Raw genomic sequence first — 15999 nt, 5'->3', positions numbered from 1 at the left:
GTATTCTCTTTAAGTTGTTAATATTTTATAGTTATATTTTTACTGTAATTATTAACACAATGACCCTCATTCTGTTTCCTTATTTTAACAACTGCTTTCTTCCCTTTGTATCCGTTGGTGTTATGTGTCCCATGCAGTGTGCTGAAGTATTTGAGCTTTTATTTTTTGCTTACGTAAACTGTATTCACCAAGTAATGTGTCTTGTCTTGCTTCACAAACTGTATGATCCATATGTTTTATTTGCTGTTAGCAGGCTGACCCAGCTCTGTCAGAGGGGATCATCCACTCAAGACCACTAGCTAAAGAGCCCAACAGAGAAGGCACAGCTTCATTTAACACGCGTCAAAAGCCTGAGGTCTGAATCACGCAATATTAGCATTTAATATAATCTTGATGAAATCACATATATATTTATAGTATATAATATTTGCGAAATACGGGTAAATCATGTGGTAAACTTCAGAGTAAGGTTGGGACTAAGTAATTTTCAAAACTGAACTCCATTCATGAATCCACTGGTGACAATTATTTATCACACAACTAAAGAGTAACATAACTTTCGCTGGACAGGCAAAGTTGTCTAAACCTCAGGCTGAATCATTTCACTGAATTTTAAGTCAGAGATTTAGAATAAAATTGAGAAATGTTGTACAAATTCACACAAATGTTCTTTGATGTCCATACAACAGTGACACCTTTTGTCATTTAGTCAAAACTCATTGGGCCCTGTGATGGCTATTGTGGCCCTAGCAAGTTAAAGAACAGAGCATATTTTTCTGCTTTTTAGCATTCTCGTTACCTAGGGTTTTTTCGAGGATGCCAGTGAGCATTCTTAGGTAGATTCACGTAGAGTGGCCTAACTTTAGGGCGGCCTAGCCTAGCCTTTTTAGGCTACACCGCCGTAAATTAGTTAGGCTAGTAGTGATTCACAAACCACTTACCTGCTAATCTACGGCGGTGTAGCCTAAAACGAGCGGGCGTAAGGGCGCCTAATTCAAATGACTTGGATGGGGGCGTGTTGTATGGAAATGAGGCTTGACCTCACGTTTTTTTACACTGCGCATGCGCCGGGCGACTACATTTCCCAGTGCGCATTGCGGCTAAGTAGGCCGTATGGGCCTATTGATATCGACGTGTACGTAAACTACGTAAATCCTGATTCGCGGACGACTTGTGCGAACGACGTAAAAAATTCGAACCTCGCAGCGGGAACGGCGGCCATACTTAACATTGTTATTCCACCTCATAGGTGGAATAACTTTAGGCGGCCTATCCCTTACGGAAACGACGTAATGCGACGGTGTAGGCCTGGCGTACGTTAGTGAATCGGCGTATCCCCTCATTTACATAATCTACGCCGGCCGCAATGGAAGCGCCATCTAGCGGACAACAGAAACATTGCAAGCTAAGATAGAACGGCGCAAGCCGGCCTATCTTAGCTTTGTTTAAGTGTATCTCTGTTTGAGAATACACTTAAACAAACGCCGGCGTAGATTCAGAGTTAGGTCGGCTTATCTACTGATAAGCCGGCCTAACTCTTTGTGAATCTACCTATGTGTCTTGATTGCTGACATGGTTCAGCTAAAAGAAAGAAAAGTGCCAGTGAACTGCAATATAACCCTAATATACTGTCTTCCAGTTATGATTTTGCCCTACCTTATGTTCTTTCCATTCCTCATTTGCATGCAAAACAGAAAAAGCTTGCTTGCTTTCCAAAATATTTGTGCCATTGTAATATGCTTTCTTGTCTGTCCCAAAGACGATTGACTCTATAAAATCTCAGTTCTGCTAACCATAAACCGTTATCTTTATGCTCGTTTTTTCAAAGTTACTTATAAACATAAGAGGTCTGTAGCTTAATCTGTCAAAGCATGGCTGCATTTTATTGTGTTATTGCCTTAATAGTCAAAGACTAAAGTACTTGAAAATATAAAAAACAACTACCTGCTGTTTTTAGTCTGCTATATTAGAAAATCTTAACATTAACTTGTTCTGACATTAGGAAACATTTTTGTTGTTCCACTCCACAGTATGTGATTGTATTAAAATGAAGCTTTCATGGTGGCTTGTTCGATATCGGTATTAACAAAGTCCTCTATACAAGGCACTGGAACCGGTCCCCCAGTCTATTCCAGCATAAAACCTTTTTATGGAGAATGTTATCAGTTAACAGGGTTTTTATACCTTTCATTCATAGAAACTGTATTATGCGTCAACAGCGATCAGCTGTGATGCCGCATACACACGATCGGAAATTCCGACAAGAAAAACTTGGATTTTTTCTGACGGAATGTTGGCTCAAACTTGTGTTTGCGCACACACGGTCACACAAATCTTGTCGGAAATTCCGAATGTCAAGAACACAGTGACGTAAAAGACGTATGACAAGCCGAGATCAATGAAGTTCAATAGACAGTTCGGCTCTTCTGCTTGATTCTGAGCATGCATGTTTTTTTGTGCATCGGAATTGCATACAGACGAGCTGATTTTCCGATAGGAACTTTTTCCGTCGGAAAAATAGAGAACCTGCTTTCAATCCTTTGTTGGCAGAAATTCCGACAGCAAAATTCCGATGGAGCATACACACAGTCGGAATTTACGACCAGAAGCTCACATCGGACTTTTCTTGTCGGAATTTCCAATCGTGTGTACGCGGCATAAAAGCCAGACTCTTTCTACGTTGTTTTCAGTTTTGGATAGAATTGGGAAGGGTTAGAACTCCCCTCAGGTTTTATATACTTTCTTTGTCCCTGTTATGATTTTTATATCAGATTTTTAATGCTGTCTGTGTCTTCATAGGGGAGATTTCTCCTCTCTTCTATTTATGCGTGACATGAACAAAAGAAGAAATCTCTATCATGGGAATACAGAGAACAATAAAATCCTGACAGAGGTTGTAGGGGTATTCAACCTGTGGCTTACGACGACTATGAATGTGGCCCAACACAAAATCATAAAACTTAACTTTATTTTATTTTTTTACTTTTATAATAAAAAATATTACAAAAAATTGTATTACTAAGATAGGTACTTTATCTGTATCAGGGATCATTAACTTGTGATCTGGACGATTTTCTTCTGTTTATCAGCTATACTTATTGTTAATGTATTTTGTGTTTGGCCAAAGACCGTTCCTCTTCTTCCAGTATGGCCCAGGAAAGTCAAAAGGTTGGACACCCCTGTTGTAAACCTCCATCATTCTACTAGAATTGTGCTTTATTGCTGCCTGTGTGCTTACTGGGGGTATTTCCCTCAAACTGTTGTTCTGTCTGATACTCATGAAATAGATTGAATGTGAGGAAAGTTCTCCCAAATGAGGACACAGGCAGCAAAATAGGTATTTGAATGATTAAACCAGTATTTCTAAGAATATAGTCTATACACATGCAAACATTTTTTTTGTTTGTTTTTTAAATAACAAACATATCATACTTAGGCCCCATGCACACGAGAAGCAAATGCAAACTCATCTAAACACAAGTTTTCAAACGCAAAAACCGGCGTTTAAAACGCCCGTTTTTGCCGCGAATTTCGCGGCGTTTTACCGCGATTTACCGCGTTTTACCGCGTTTGCGTTTATAAGCATTTGGTTAAGAAACATCATAAGACCCTCCCTAAGCTCAAAAAACAATATTATTTAACCATTTCAGCTATTTTGTGAGACCAGAGCAGCTGAGAGAGCAGCAGTGTACGTGTATTTAGCGTGTCACTTGCCACGTCACCTGCCACGTCACCTGGCCACATCACCTGCCACGTCACCTGGCCACATCACCTGCCACGTCACCTGGCCACGTCACCTGCCACAAGTTGTGGATTGTCCACTGGCCACGTCACCTGGCTATGTCACCTGCCACGTCACCTGGCCACGTCACCTGGCCACGTCACCTGCCACAACTTGTGGATTGTCCACTGGCCACGCCACCTGCCACGTCACCTGCCATGTCACCTGGCCACGTCACCTGCCACAAGTTGTGGATTGTCCACTGGCCACGTCACCTGGCCACCCCACCTGCCACAAGTTGTGGATTGTCCACTGGCCACGTCACCTGCCGCAAGTTGTGGATTGTCCACTTGCCATGTCACCTGGCCACATCACCTGCCACGTCACCTGGCCACGTCACCTGCCACAAATTGTGGATTGTCCACTGGCCACGCCACCTGCCACGTCAACTGGCCACGTCACCTGCCACAAGTTGTGGATTGTCCACTGCCCACGTCACCTGTCACATCAACTGGCCACGTCACCTGCCAAGTTGTGAATTGTCCACTTGCCACGTCACCTGGCCACGCCACCTGCCACAAGTTGTGGATTGTCCACTGGCCACGCCACCTGCCACGTCACCTGCCATGTCACCTGGCCACGTCACCTGCCACAAGTTGTGGATTGTCCACTGGCCACGTCACCTGCCACGTCAACTGGCCACGTCACCTGCCACAAGTTGTGGATTGTCCACTGGCCATGTCACCTGGCCACGTCACCTGCCACGTCACCTGGCCACGTCACCTGCCACAAGTTGTGGATTGTCCACTGGCCACGTCACCTGGCCACGTCACCTGCCATGTCACCTGGCCACGTCACCTGCCACGTCACCTGCCACGTCACCTGACCACGTCACCTGCCACAAGTTGTGGATTGTCCACTGGCCACGTCACCTGGCCACGTCACCTGCCATGTCACCTGGCCACATCACCTGCCACGTCACCTGGCCACGTCACCTGCCACAAGTTGTGGATTGTCCACTGGCCACGCCACCTGCCACATCAACTGGCCACGTCACCTGCCACAAGTTGTGGATTGTCCACTGGCCACGTCACCTGCCACATCAACTGGCCACGTCACCTGCCACAAGTTGTGGATTGTCCACTGGCCATGTCACCTGCAACATCAACTGGCCACGTCACCTGCCAAGTTGTGAATTGTCCACTTGCCACGTCACCTGGCCACGCCACCTGCCACAAGTTGTGGATTGTCCACTGGCCACGCCACCTGCCATGTCACCTGGCCACATCACCTGCCACAAGTTGTGGATTGTCCACTTGCCACGTCACCTGGCCACGCCACCTGCCACAAGTTGTGGATTGTCCACTGGCCACACCACCTGCCACGTCACCTGCCACGTCACCTGGCCACGTCACCTGCCACAAGTTGTGGATTGTCCACTGGCCACGTCACCTGGCCACGTCACCTGCCATGTCACCTGGCCACGTCACCTGCCACGTCACCTGCCACGTCACCTGACCACGTCACCTGCCACAAGTTGTGGATTGTCCACTGGCCACGTCACCTGGCCACGTCACCTGCCATGTCACCTGGCCACATCACCTGCCACGTCACCTGGCCACGTCACCTGCCACAAGTTGTGGATTGTCCACTGGCCACGCCACCTGCCACATCAACTGGCCACGTCACCTGCCACAAGTTGTGGATTGTCCACTGGCCACGTCACCTGCCACATCAACTGGCCACGTCACCTGCCACAAGTTGTGGATTGTCCACTGGCCATGTCACCTGCAACATCAACTGGCCACGTCACCTGCCAAGTTGTGAATTGTCCACTTGCCACGTCACCTGGCCACGCCACCTGCCACAAGTTGTGGATTGTCCACTGGCCACGCCACCTGCCATGTCACCTGGCCACATCACCTGCCACAAGTTGTGGATTGTCCACTTGCCACGTCACCTGGCCACGCCACCTGCCACAAGTTGTGGATTGTCCACTGGCCACACCACCTGCCACGTCACCTGCCATGTCACCTGGCCACGTCACCTGCCACAAGTTGTGGATTGTCCACTTGCCACGTCACCTGGCCACGCCACCTGCCAGAAGTTGTGGATTGTCCACTGGCCACACCACCTGCCACGTCACCTGCCATGTCACCTGGCCACGTCACCTGCCACAAGTTGTGGATTGTCCACTTGCCATGTCACCTGGCCACGTCACCTGCCACGTCACCTGGCCACATCACCTGCCACGTCACCTGCCACAAGTTGTGGATTGTCCACTGGCCACGTCACCTGCCACATCAACTGGCCATGTCACTTGCCAAGTTGTGAATTGTCCACTTGCCACGTCACCTGGCCACGCCACCTGCCACAAGTTGTGGATTGTCCACTGGCCACGGCACCTGGCCACGTCACCTGCCACATTACCTGGCCACGTCACCTACAACAAGTTGTGGATTGTCCACTTGCCACGTCACCTGCCTCAAGTTGTGTATTGTCCACTTGCCACATCATCTGCCATGTCACCTGGCCACCCCACCTGCCACAAGTTGTGGATTGTTCACTGGCCACGTCACCTGGCCACGTCACCTGCCGCAAGTTGTGGATTGTCCACTTGCCATGTCACCTGGCCACGTCACCTGCCACATCACCTGGCCACATCACCTGCCACAAGTTGTGGATTGTCCACTGGCCACGTCACCTGCCACAAGTTGTGGATTGTCCACTGGCCACGTCACCAAGCCACGTCACCTGCCATGTCACCTGGCCACGTTACCTGCCACAAGTTGTGGATTGTCCACTTGCCATGTCACCTGGCTACGTCACCTGCCACGTCACCTGGCCACATCACCTGCCACGTCACCTGCCACAAGTTGTGGATTGTCCACTGGCCACACCACCTGCCACGTCACCTGCCATGTCACCTGGCCACGTCACCTGCCACAAGTTGTGGATTGTCCACTTGCCACGTCACCTGGCCACGCCACCTGCCACAAGTTGTGGATTGTCCACTGGCCACACCACCTGCCACGTCACCTGCCATGTCACCTGGCCACGTCACCTGCCACAAGTTGTGGATTGTCCACTTGCCATGTCACCTGGCCACGTCACCTGCCACGTCACCTGGCCACATCACCTGCCACGTCACCTGCCACAAGTTGTGGATTGTCCACTGGCCACGTCACCTGCCACATCAACTGGCCATGTCACTTGCCAAGTTGTGAATTGTCCACTTGCCACGTCACCTGGCCACGCCACCTGCCACAAGTTGTGGATTGTCCACTGGCCACGGCACCTGGCCACGTCACCTGCCACATCACCTGGCCACGTCACCTACAACAAGTTGTGGATTGTCCACTTGCCACGTCACCTGCCTCAAGTTGTGTATTGTCCACTTGCCACATCATCTGCCATGTCACCTGGCCACCCCACCTGCCACAAGTTGTGGATTGTCCACTGGCCACGTCACCTGGCCACGTCACCTGCCGCAAGTTGTGGATTGTCCACTTGCCATGTCACCTGGCCACGTCACCTGCCACATCACCTGGCCACATCACCTGCCACAAGTTGTGGATTGTCCACTGGCCACGTCACCTGCCACAAGTTGTGGATTGTCCACTGGCCACGTCACCAAGCCACGTCACCTGCCATGTCACCTGGCCACGTTACCTGCCACAAGTTGTGGATTGTCCACTTGCCATGTCACCTGGCTACGTCACCTGCCACGTCACCTGGCCATATCACCTGCCACGTCACCTGGTCACGTCACCTACAACAAGTTGTGGGTTGTCCACTTGCCACGTCACCTGGCCATGTCACCTGCCACAAGTTGTGGATTGTCCACTGGCCACGTCACCTGCCACAAGTTGTGGATTGTCCACAATGCAATGCAAGCAATTACATTTTTTATGTTTTTTTTTATGGTTTTTCATCATTTGCCATCATTTTTGAGATTTCTAATGTAAAAAAATAGGTCACCTTTAAAAACGCCTATAAACGAAATCGCGGCAAAACGCCGGTACCGCGATTTGCCGCGATTTGCCGCGATTTGCGCCTAAAAAGCAAAAGCTGAAAGCTTCTGAACCCCAAATTTTGGGTTTGGAAAAACGGCCCTAAACCCAACTGCTTTGAAACGCCAAAAAACGTGATTGTGTGCATGGACACATAGGATAACATTAAATGTGTTCAGGGGCAGTTGAAAAAAATGCCCAAATGCCTCTGAACTCGAGTTTAGCAGCGTCTCGTGTGCATGGGGCCTTACCTGCTCTGTGCAGTTGGTTTTGCACAGAGTGGCCCTGATCCTCCTCTTCTGGGGTCCCTCAGCGTCGCTGGTGACTTCTCCTCTTCTCGAGTGCCACGTCGGAGAATCGCTCTCCTTTGGGACACCCGTGCAAGCGCGGTCCCGGATTCTGCTGCTGCGTCTATAGACACAGGCAGCAGGACTCGGCCCCGCCCCCCCGCATCATTGGATTTAGGAAAATAAATAAAGGAAACCTAAAGGCAAGCCGGTTCAAAAAGGCTGCCGTATACAGTGCATTACCATGTGTTGTGGTACCATGTGTTGTGCCTTCATTCTACTGTATGCACTGTAGTATGAATGGGCCCTTATGATGTTTATACAAAGATATTTAATTCAGTGTTTGTGAGTGAATGTTTAACTTAAAGCTGAACACCACTGTGATGGTTTCCTTGACACCTCGCCTTTCTGAGGCCCCGTACACACGACCAAGTTTCTCGGCAGAATTCAGCCAGAAACTCGGTCGGAGCTGGATTCTGCCGAGAAACTCGGTCGTGTGTACACTTTTCAGCGAGGAACCCGTCGAGGAACTTGTCGGGCCAAATAGAGAACATGTCCACACTGAACTCGACGAGGAACTCGATGTGTTTGGCACGTTGAGTTCCTCGGTCGTGTGTACGGGGCCTAAGCTGCTTGGAACATGAGGCGAGTGATAATAACTGTAGTTGCCCCAAAGAACTAGGCAACACCAGTTTTTGAAGCAAACCAGAAGATTAACTCCTTTATATAAAAAAAAACACTGAATTTTTTACAGAAAACTCTCAGACAAGAGCTATTTTCATTATCACAGACAATGGCCACCTCAGACAGTCCGGTGACCCATAGGAATATGTTATACATAGGTAGCCAAAAATCAATTAGTGACGAGCTCCTTCTGGATAACTTAAAAACACAGAGTTCTCTGGGCAATGGTTCTCCTCCTGCAGCCCCGTCCGTGATATCCACAAATTCAATCACTTGGGAAAATGTTCTGGATAATTAGGAGTTAAGTCCAGTGAGGTGCATGCTATCTAATATTAATTTACAATTAATACTTTTATGGGGCGCCAGCAGTGTAGATTTCATAATACCTCCAATGCTGGACCTTCTGGTCTCAGAGTCGCATGCAGCCAATATTCCTGTCCCTCCCCTCCTCCTGCCCAATCAAAGAGCACTTTGTGTTATGTGAACCTGTTCACAAAATACAAAGGCTTCTGTGAATGGGCACCAGAGGGAAGGGGCAGGCAGAGATGCTGTATGTAACAAGGCAATGTTTCTCCTGTCAGAGCTCCAGGAGTGTAACGATAGCTGTGGTTCTGAAGTTCCATAAAAGTGTTGGATGAAAATTAAAGAGATAAGTCTACAAGGTGGCATGCAACTCTTTAGATTCATGCTCAGGAGTCATTCATCCCGACACACTGGCACCGAAAATGTAAACGGAGCTGCGCAGCTCCTTTTACATTCTGCAGAGAACAGGCAAGTGAGTTTATTTTACTGCAGGAGATATTGCATGTATCTATTGCAGTAAAGAGCCTGCATGTTTGCAGTGTTTTTTTTCCTCAGTAATAGCCGGTTCACACTGGGGCGACCTGGGATCCGACTTCAAGTTGCCCCAAGTTGCCCCAAGTCGCGCAGTCGAGAAAATGAATGGAAGTGAATGGGAGCCGTCTTAATGTACTGTACTGAAGTCGCTCTGACTTCAGAAATGGTTCCTGTACTACTTCAATTCGACTTCTAGGCAACTTGTAGGCAACTTGTACCCATTGATTTCAATGGAAGTCGCCTCAGAAGTCGGATCACTGTCTTAACTGAAGCAACAATACAGAAAGAGAACATACATTTCTCAGGCAAACCCCTCCCTCCGCCCTCCCTCCCACAGAGCTGATTGTTGTTTGATTGGCCACTGGAAAGCCTCCTGTCCTGCAGGCAACTTGAAGTTGCCTTGTAAGTTGCCTGATGATTCACACTCAAGTCGTGTCCAAGTTGCCTCCCAAAGTCGTGCTAGAAGTCGTGTTGCCCCTGTGTGAATGGGCTCTAAAGGACAAAAATAATTCATTTGTATTTCACAGCTTTTAAGAACATTTAGGCATAACAAGTAATTGCCTATCAGAAGGGAATATAAACAAGAAATATTTTCCAGCACAAACCAGATTTCCCACCCCCAATCTCACAGAAGAATTTTGCCAGCTCATTGCTTTATAGAAATGATCAAAAACATTCACAATCCATCAGTTAATTGGCATATTAAAGGGGTTGTAAAGGAAATATTTTTTTTCCCTAAATAGCTTCCTTTTACCTTAGTGCAGTCCTCCTTCACTTACCTCATCCTTCGATTTTGCTTTTAAATGTCCTTATTTCTTCTGAGAAATCCTCACTTCCTGTTCTTCTGTCTGTAACTCCACACAGTAATGCAAAGCTTTCTCCCTGGTGTGGAGTGTCGTGCTCGCCCCCTCCCTTGGACTATAGGAGAGTCAGGACGCCCACTAACACACAGCTCCTTTCTCTATCTGCAAGGTAGAGAGCGTCCTGACTCTCCCTTTTTCTCATACAGACGAATCGAATTTCCGATATCATTTTTTGTTCTCTTTCTAACTCCGTTGGAATTTCCAAAGGAAAAAGTCCGATGGGGCATACACACGGTCGGAATATCCGATGAAAAAAATTCCGTCTGACTTTTTTCCATCGGAAATTCCGATCGTGTGTTCGAGGCATACGTCTGTAAACCTTCCTAGTTTTGCCTGGAGGTGGTCATTATATGGAGTTTTCTGTGGGTGTTACATTAAACTTGATTAATTTGTCTTTTGGTAAATAACACAGTTAAATCATTATGCAAGCATTAAAAAATGTGTATATTTATTTGTATTAGGGAGGTCCTTATCATGATACACATGCAGATGATGGGGCGTCCTCCAAAGAAAACCGCCATATTTTCAGTGACACAGTCCCTAGAAGGGTTGGAAGCTTCTACAGAGGTAAAAGCTGTTCTTTGTATAAATTCTTCTTACTGTACTAATATTTTATAAAGTAATGCATGGAAAAGCAATACTGTAATATACGTTTATGGTAACAATGTTGTCATTCCGGATAATGTCAAACAGTTTATGCCTTAGGGGGACTTAGAACACCATGACCCTTGATGTAACATTTTTGATGGCCTTGCAGTTCTTCATCTGGTACTGTAAAGGTGGAGACAATGATTCTTTGTGACCGGCGAATAACTGTTGGTTACACATTTAAATAGATTTTTGATTTTGTTTATAAGTTCTATGGATCAGCTTCTCAACAGTAGGGGCATATTCAGTTCACGGATATACAGCGCTGGAGAAATATGTGCAAAATGAATAAAATTGTCCACTTTAAATTCTCATCAGCTTCTTTGTCTCACTAAATCATCTTACATCTTATCGTGTAATAGAATCAGACTCTTTCTATGCTCTGGTGGCTGCAATATAAATCTGACAAAAAACAGGCTTTGTATCTTATAGGAAATAAATCAGTCCTCTATATTTGTTTATTTCAAGGTGATGTAGTCCTTATAAGTTATGTTGAGTTGGGCCAAATACAAAAACCATGGCAGTGAAAGATGTGGAATCTATGGCTACCATGGGGTAATGTTTTTTAGAAGGACTAAAATGATCACCTTTCATGGAATAAATCCTCCAGTGCCATACGCTTGACTATGTGAACTCTGAGAAAAGGGTGGACCACATTTTAGAATGCTCTAATTTTTAGACATCCCACCGAGACTGGTAACAAACTTTGCATTTATACATTTTCCTTGATCACTTTTAAAGTTTTGCTTGTTTTGATGCTCGCCAATGCCATCTCCATAGCAGCTTGACAAGATTAAACCAGTTGAAAATGTAGGCCCGGATTCACAAAGCACTTGCGCCAACGTATCTCGAGATACGCTGCGTAAGTGCAAATATGCGCCCTTGTACAGTTGTGTTCAAAATTATTCAACCCCCCAATGCTGTAAAGGGTTTTAGGGAATTTAGTGTACATTTGCAATTGTATTCAGAATGAAATCCTACAATGACTTCTTAAAGAACCATATGCAACTAAAATGATATCAATTGGTTTTGTAATACAGTAGTAAATGTTTATTTTGTGAATTCTTCATTTACACAATTATTCAACCCCTTAAAGACTACCATTCTGAAGAACAGAGGTTCATTGAAGTGTTTTCAATCAGGTATTGAAAACACCTGTGGATGTCAGGGAGCAGCAATAAAGCCTAATAAGCACCAATCAGGCAGCTTTAAAATGACTGTGATACTCAGCTCCTTCTAGACATTTACTGGTGTGGTTACAAACATGGTGAAGTCAAGAGAATGGTCCGGGAAGACAAGAGAAGAGGTGATTACTCTTCACAGGAAGGGCAATGGCTATAAGAAGATTGCAAAGATGTTAAACATACCAAGAGACACCATAGGAAGCATCATTCGCAAATTCAAGCCAAAGGGCACTGTTGAGACGCTACCTGGTCGTGGCAGAAAGAAGATGCTGACTTCGACTGCTGAGCGTTACCTGAAGCGTAGAGTGGAGAAAAGTCCCCTTGTGACTGCTGAGGAACTGACAAAAGATTTGTCAGATGTGGGTACTGAAATTTCTGCTCAGACAATATGGCGCACACTGCGTAATGAAGGCCTCCATGCCAGAACTCCCAGGCGCACCCCCTTGCTGTCTCCAAAGAGTAAGAAGAGTCGACTGCAGTATGCCAAAATCATGTGGACAAACCACAGAAGTTTTGGGATTGTGTTCTGTGGACTGATGAAACAAAATTAGAAGTGTTTGGGCCCATGGATCAACGCTATGTTTGGAGGAGGAAGAACAAGGCCTATGATGAAAAGAACACCTTGCCTACTGTGAAGCATGGCGGGGGGTCAATCATGCTTTGGGGCTGTTTTGCTTCTGCAGGTACAGGGAATTTTCAGCGTGTGCAAGGTACCATGAATTCTCTTCAGTACCAGGAGATAGTGGATAACAATGTGATGCAGTCCGTCACAAACCTGAGGCTTGGGAGACGTTGGACCTTTCAACAGGACAATGATCCCAAGCATACCTCCAAGTCCACTAGAGCATGGTTGCAGATTAAAGGATGGAACATTTTGGAGTGGCCATCGCAGTCACCAGACTTAAATCCGATTGAGAACCTCTGGTGGGACTTAAAGAAAGCAGTTGCAGTGCGCAAGCCTAAGAATGTGACTGAACTGGAGGCTTTTGCCCATGACGAATGGGCGAAGATACCCGTAGATCGCTGCAAGACACTTGTGTCAAGCTATGCTTCAAGTTTAAAAGCTGTTATAACTGTAAAAGGATGTTGTACTAAGTACTAAGATTGAATGTCACTTGGGGGTTGAATAAAACTGATAATGATGTGAGCACAGAAAAGACATTTGTGGTTATTTCATTATAAATGTTATGTTATATTTGTCTGACCTACACGTGCCTCTTTGATTTAATTGTAAGCAGGATGACTGAGTGATCAAAATCAATGTCAAACTGGGCAAAACAATCAATTTCAGTGGGGGTTGAATAATTTTGAATACAACTGTATCTGTGCGCCGTGCCCACAAAACTAGATACGCCTGAAAATAGGCTTCATCCGACCGACGTACTTGCCTACGCCGGGGTAGAGTGGGCGCATATTTACGCTGGACGTATTTGGCGCTCCCATTGATATTTCTATTCACATATGCAAATGAGGGAGATACACCGATTCACGAACGTACGTCCGTCCGACGCAGTGCGCATAAAGTCATACGTCCGGCGTAAAGTTATGCCCTATAAAGGAGGTGTAACTCAGCAGCATCCATGCAAAGGTCTGCACCAGGGAACTCAAGCCGTCGTATTTTACGTTGTTTACGCTGAACGTGAATATGGCTGGACGTAGGTTATGTTCACGCCGTAGGCAGTGATTCGTCGTGTCTTGGGGAGTAGATCCGACGTGATTCTAAGCATGCGCACTGGGATGCGTCCTCGGGACGGCGCATGCGCCGTTCATTATACGTATCTGTCTGAGACTCAGCCCATCATTTGCATGGGGTCACGCCTCATTTGCATGGCTCACGCCCACTTCCACATACGCCGGCTTACGCTTAGGAAATCCAGCGCAGATTTGGCAGTACTGGCTTTGTGAATTCAGAGCCTGCCTCTCTGCGCTGCGTCGGCGTATCGTAAAGAAGATACGCTACGGCGGCATAAATATGCGCCGCTGTTTGTGAATCCGAGCCTTAGTGTTTTAGGCGGTATCTGTTATTTATACAAAGAGTATTGGATGTATAGTTGGCCACAGAAGAATAAATGGCATGCTTGCTTCCACCCACCTGATGAAACAGAATACTTAAATTGTGGTGTAGGGATCTCAAGGTGCAAATACACAAGATCTGCTCTTCTGTCTAACATCCCTGGATTCTGAATCATATCATGTACTTTTCTACTGCTAACAGTTGCTGGCTTTCCTTTCACTGGCTTTGACCAACCCCTCCTACCTCCCGTATGTCACTATTAGAGAGGCCACCCATCGCAGTGATAAGATTTGTAGAGAGGCGTGAAAGGGGAGCCAGAGCCAGTTATCTGAAAGTTAGTAGTTGTTGTACTACTAATGTTAAGAGTTTATGGATAGAAGAACAGACTTTTTTTGGATTTGCAATAAATGGGATGAGCTGTAAATATAACTACCGTATTTATCAGCGTATAACATGCACCCTAACTTTAAGAGGGTAGTTTCAAGAAAAAAACATTCCACAGCCCCCTGCACAGTACACAGACCCCTTTCCCTGCACAGTACACAGACCCCTTTCCCTGCACAGTAAACAGACCCCTTTCCCTGCACAGTACACGGCCCCCATTCATTATAAAGCCCCCTGCACTCCCAGGAGACCCCCAGTCACCTGGGTCAGCATTGCCAGCATACTCTAAAGTTGAGAAAACATCACTGTCAGCCTCTTCTCATACACCGCTCCTCCTGTGTCACTGTCATAAATCAAAGCTTCTAAATACCTAAATTAATGCCGTTCATGGACCCGGTCATGTGACTGCTCTCCCCTGCTGTTTCATTGACGGTCACATGACCGCTCTCCTCTAATCAAAAGCTACACTCAAGGAGGAGGCAGAGCGGGAGGAGGTGAGCGGCCAGAAAGAGCGGTGCTAATTGAGGTATTTAGAGGCTTCCATTTACATTGAGGGTGACACAGGAGGAGCAGTGTATGAGAAAGGACTGGCAGTAATGTTTTCTTAACTTTAAAGTATGCTGGCAGCGCTGTCCCAGGGCCAGGAGAGGCAGGGCAGCCGGCCTAAAACTCTCCAAAGGGTGGCACCCGGGGCGGACTGCCCGATTCCCAATCCCCGTTGGTAAAAACAAAATATTGGCGTATAACACGCAGGCACAGTTTATCCTCTATTTTCAGGGTAAAAAAGTGTGTGTTATACGCCAATTAATACGGTATTTAATGCTCTTGCTGTGGATAGTGTGACAATTGCCATAACCTCATACAATATTGCTAGCTAGCAAGTATAAGAAATATTGAAGAGCATTATTTGGACTGTAAGCTTATTTATTTTTTTATTTTCGCCTAATTTTTTTTTTGTCATTTATTGTACTTCTGATGTGTTACCATTTTCCTTCTCCACAGTTCCATCACCTCGTCCAGAGGGAAATTTTCATGAAAATAGCGTGTCAAACCGTAGTTCTTCACACCCAGTTGACAACAGTGCAGGAACAAATCACTCCAAGAGACAGACTACTTTTGATCACTGGTGAGCACCTGTTTTAATTTTAGTATTAGTATTTTAGTATAGAATATTTGCAAGTAGATAATAGCTAATTTTGGTCCATAGATTTAATAATGTCTATAAACCTTTGTACTGCGCACTGATATATTGTAATGCTTGTCTTTTTCATCTGAGGGGGTACATTTATAAGTTGGTGCTCTACCACCAGGGTGTAGGAAAGTTCTTAGCCATGCTCAAAACATACAGTATGTTTCAGAAAGTT

The 15999-nt window shown here is 46.2% G+C and overlaps 1 protein-coding gene across 3 annotated transcripts in view; it reads left to right on the top strand.

The window, feature by feature from the left end:
* Positions 1 to 15999, top strand: part of CDKL5 (cyclin dependent kinase like 5) — a 511586-nt gene that overhangs the window by 452856 nt on the left and 42731 nt on the right. The window contains exons 14-16 of one of the 3 annotated variants that reach the window (XM_040338213.1): positions 254 to 355; positions 10867 to 10972; positions 15638 to 15761. In XM_040338213.1, the coding sequence (XP_040194147.1) occupies positions 254 to 355; positions 10867 to 10972; positions 15638 to 15761 (332 nt within the window). Of the gene's footprint in view, positions 1 to 250; positions 356 to 10866; positions 10973 to 15637; positions 15762 to 15999 lie in introns of all 3 variants that reach the window. The other 2 variants (XM_040338212.1, XM_040338214.1) reach the window with 2 other exon arrangements.

The sequence above is a fragment of the Rana temporaria genome, chromosome 2 (assembly GCF_905171775.1).
Source record: "Rana temporaria chromosome 2, aRanTem1.1, whole genome shotgun sequence".
In the NCBI taxonomy this organism is placed as follows: domain Eukaryota; kingdom Metazoa; phylum Chordata; class Amphibia; order Anura; family Ranidae; genus Rana; species Rana temporaria.
Note: the sequence above shows the minus strand (reverse complement) of the source record. Positions and strands in the feature narration are given on the sequence as shown.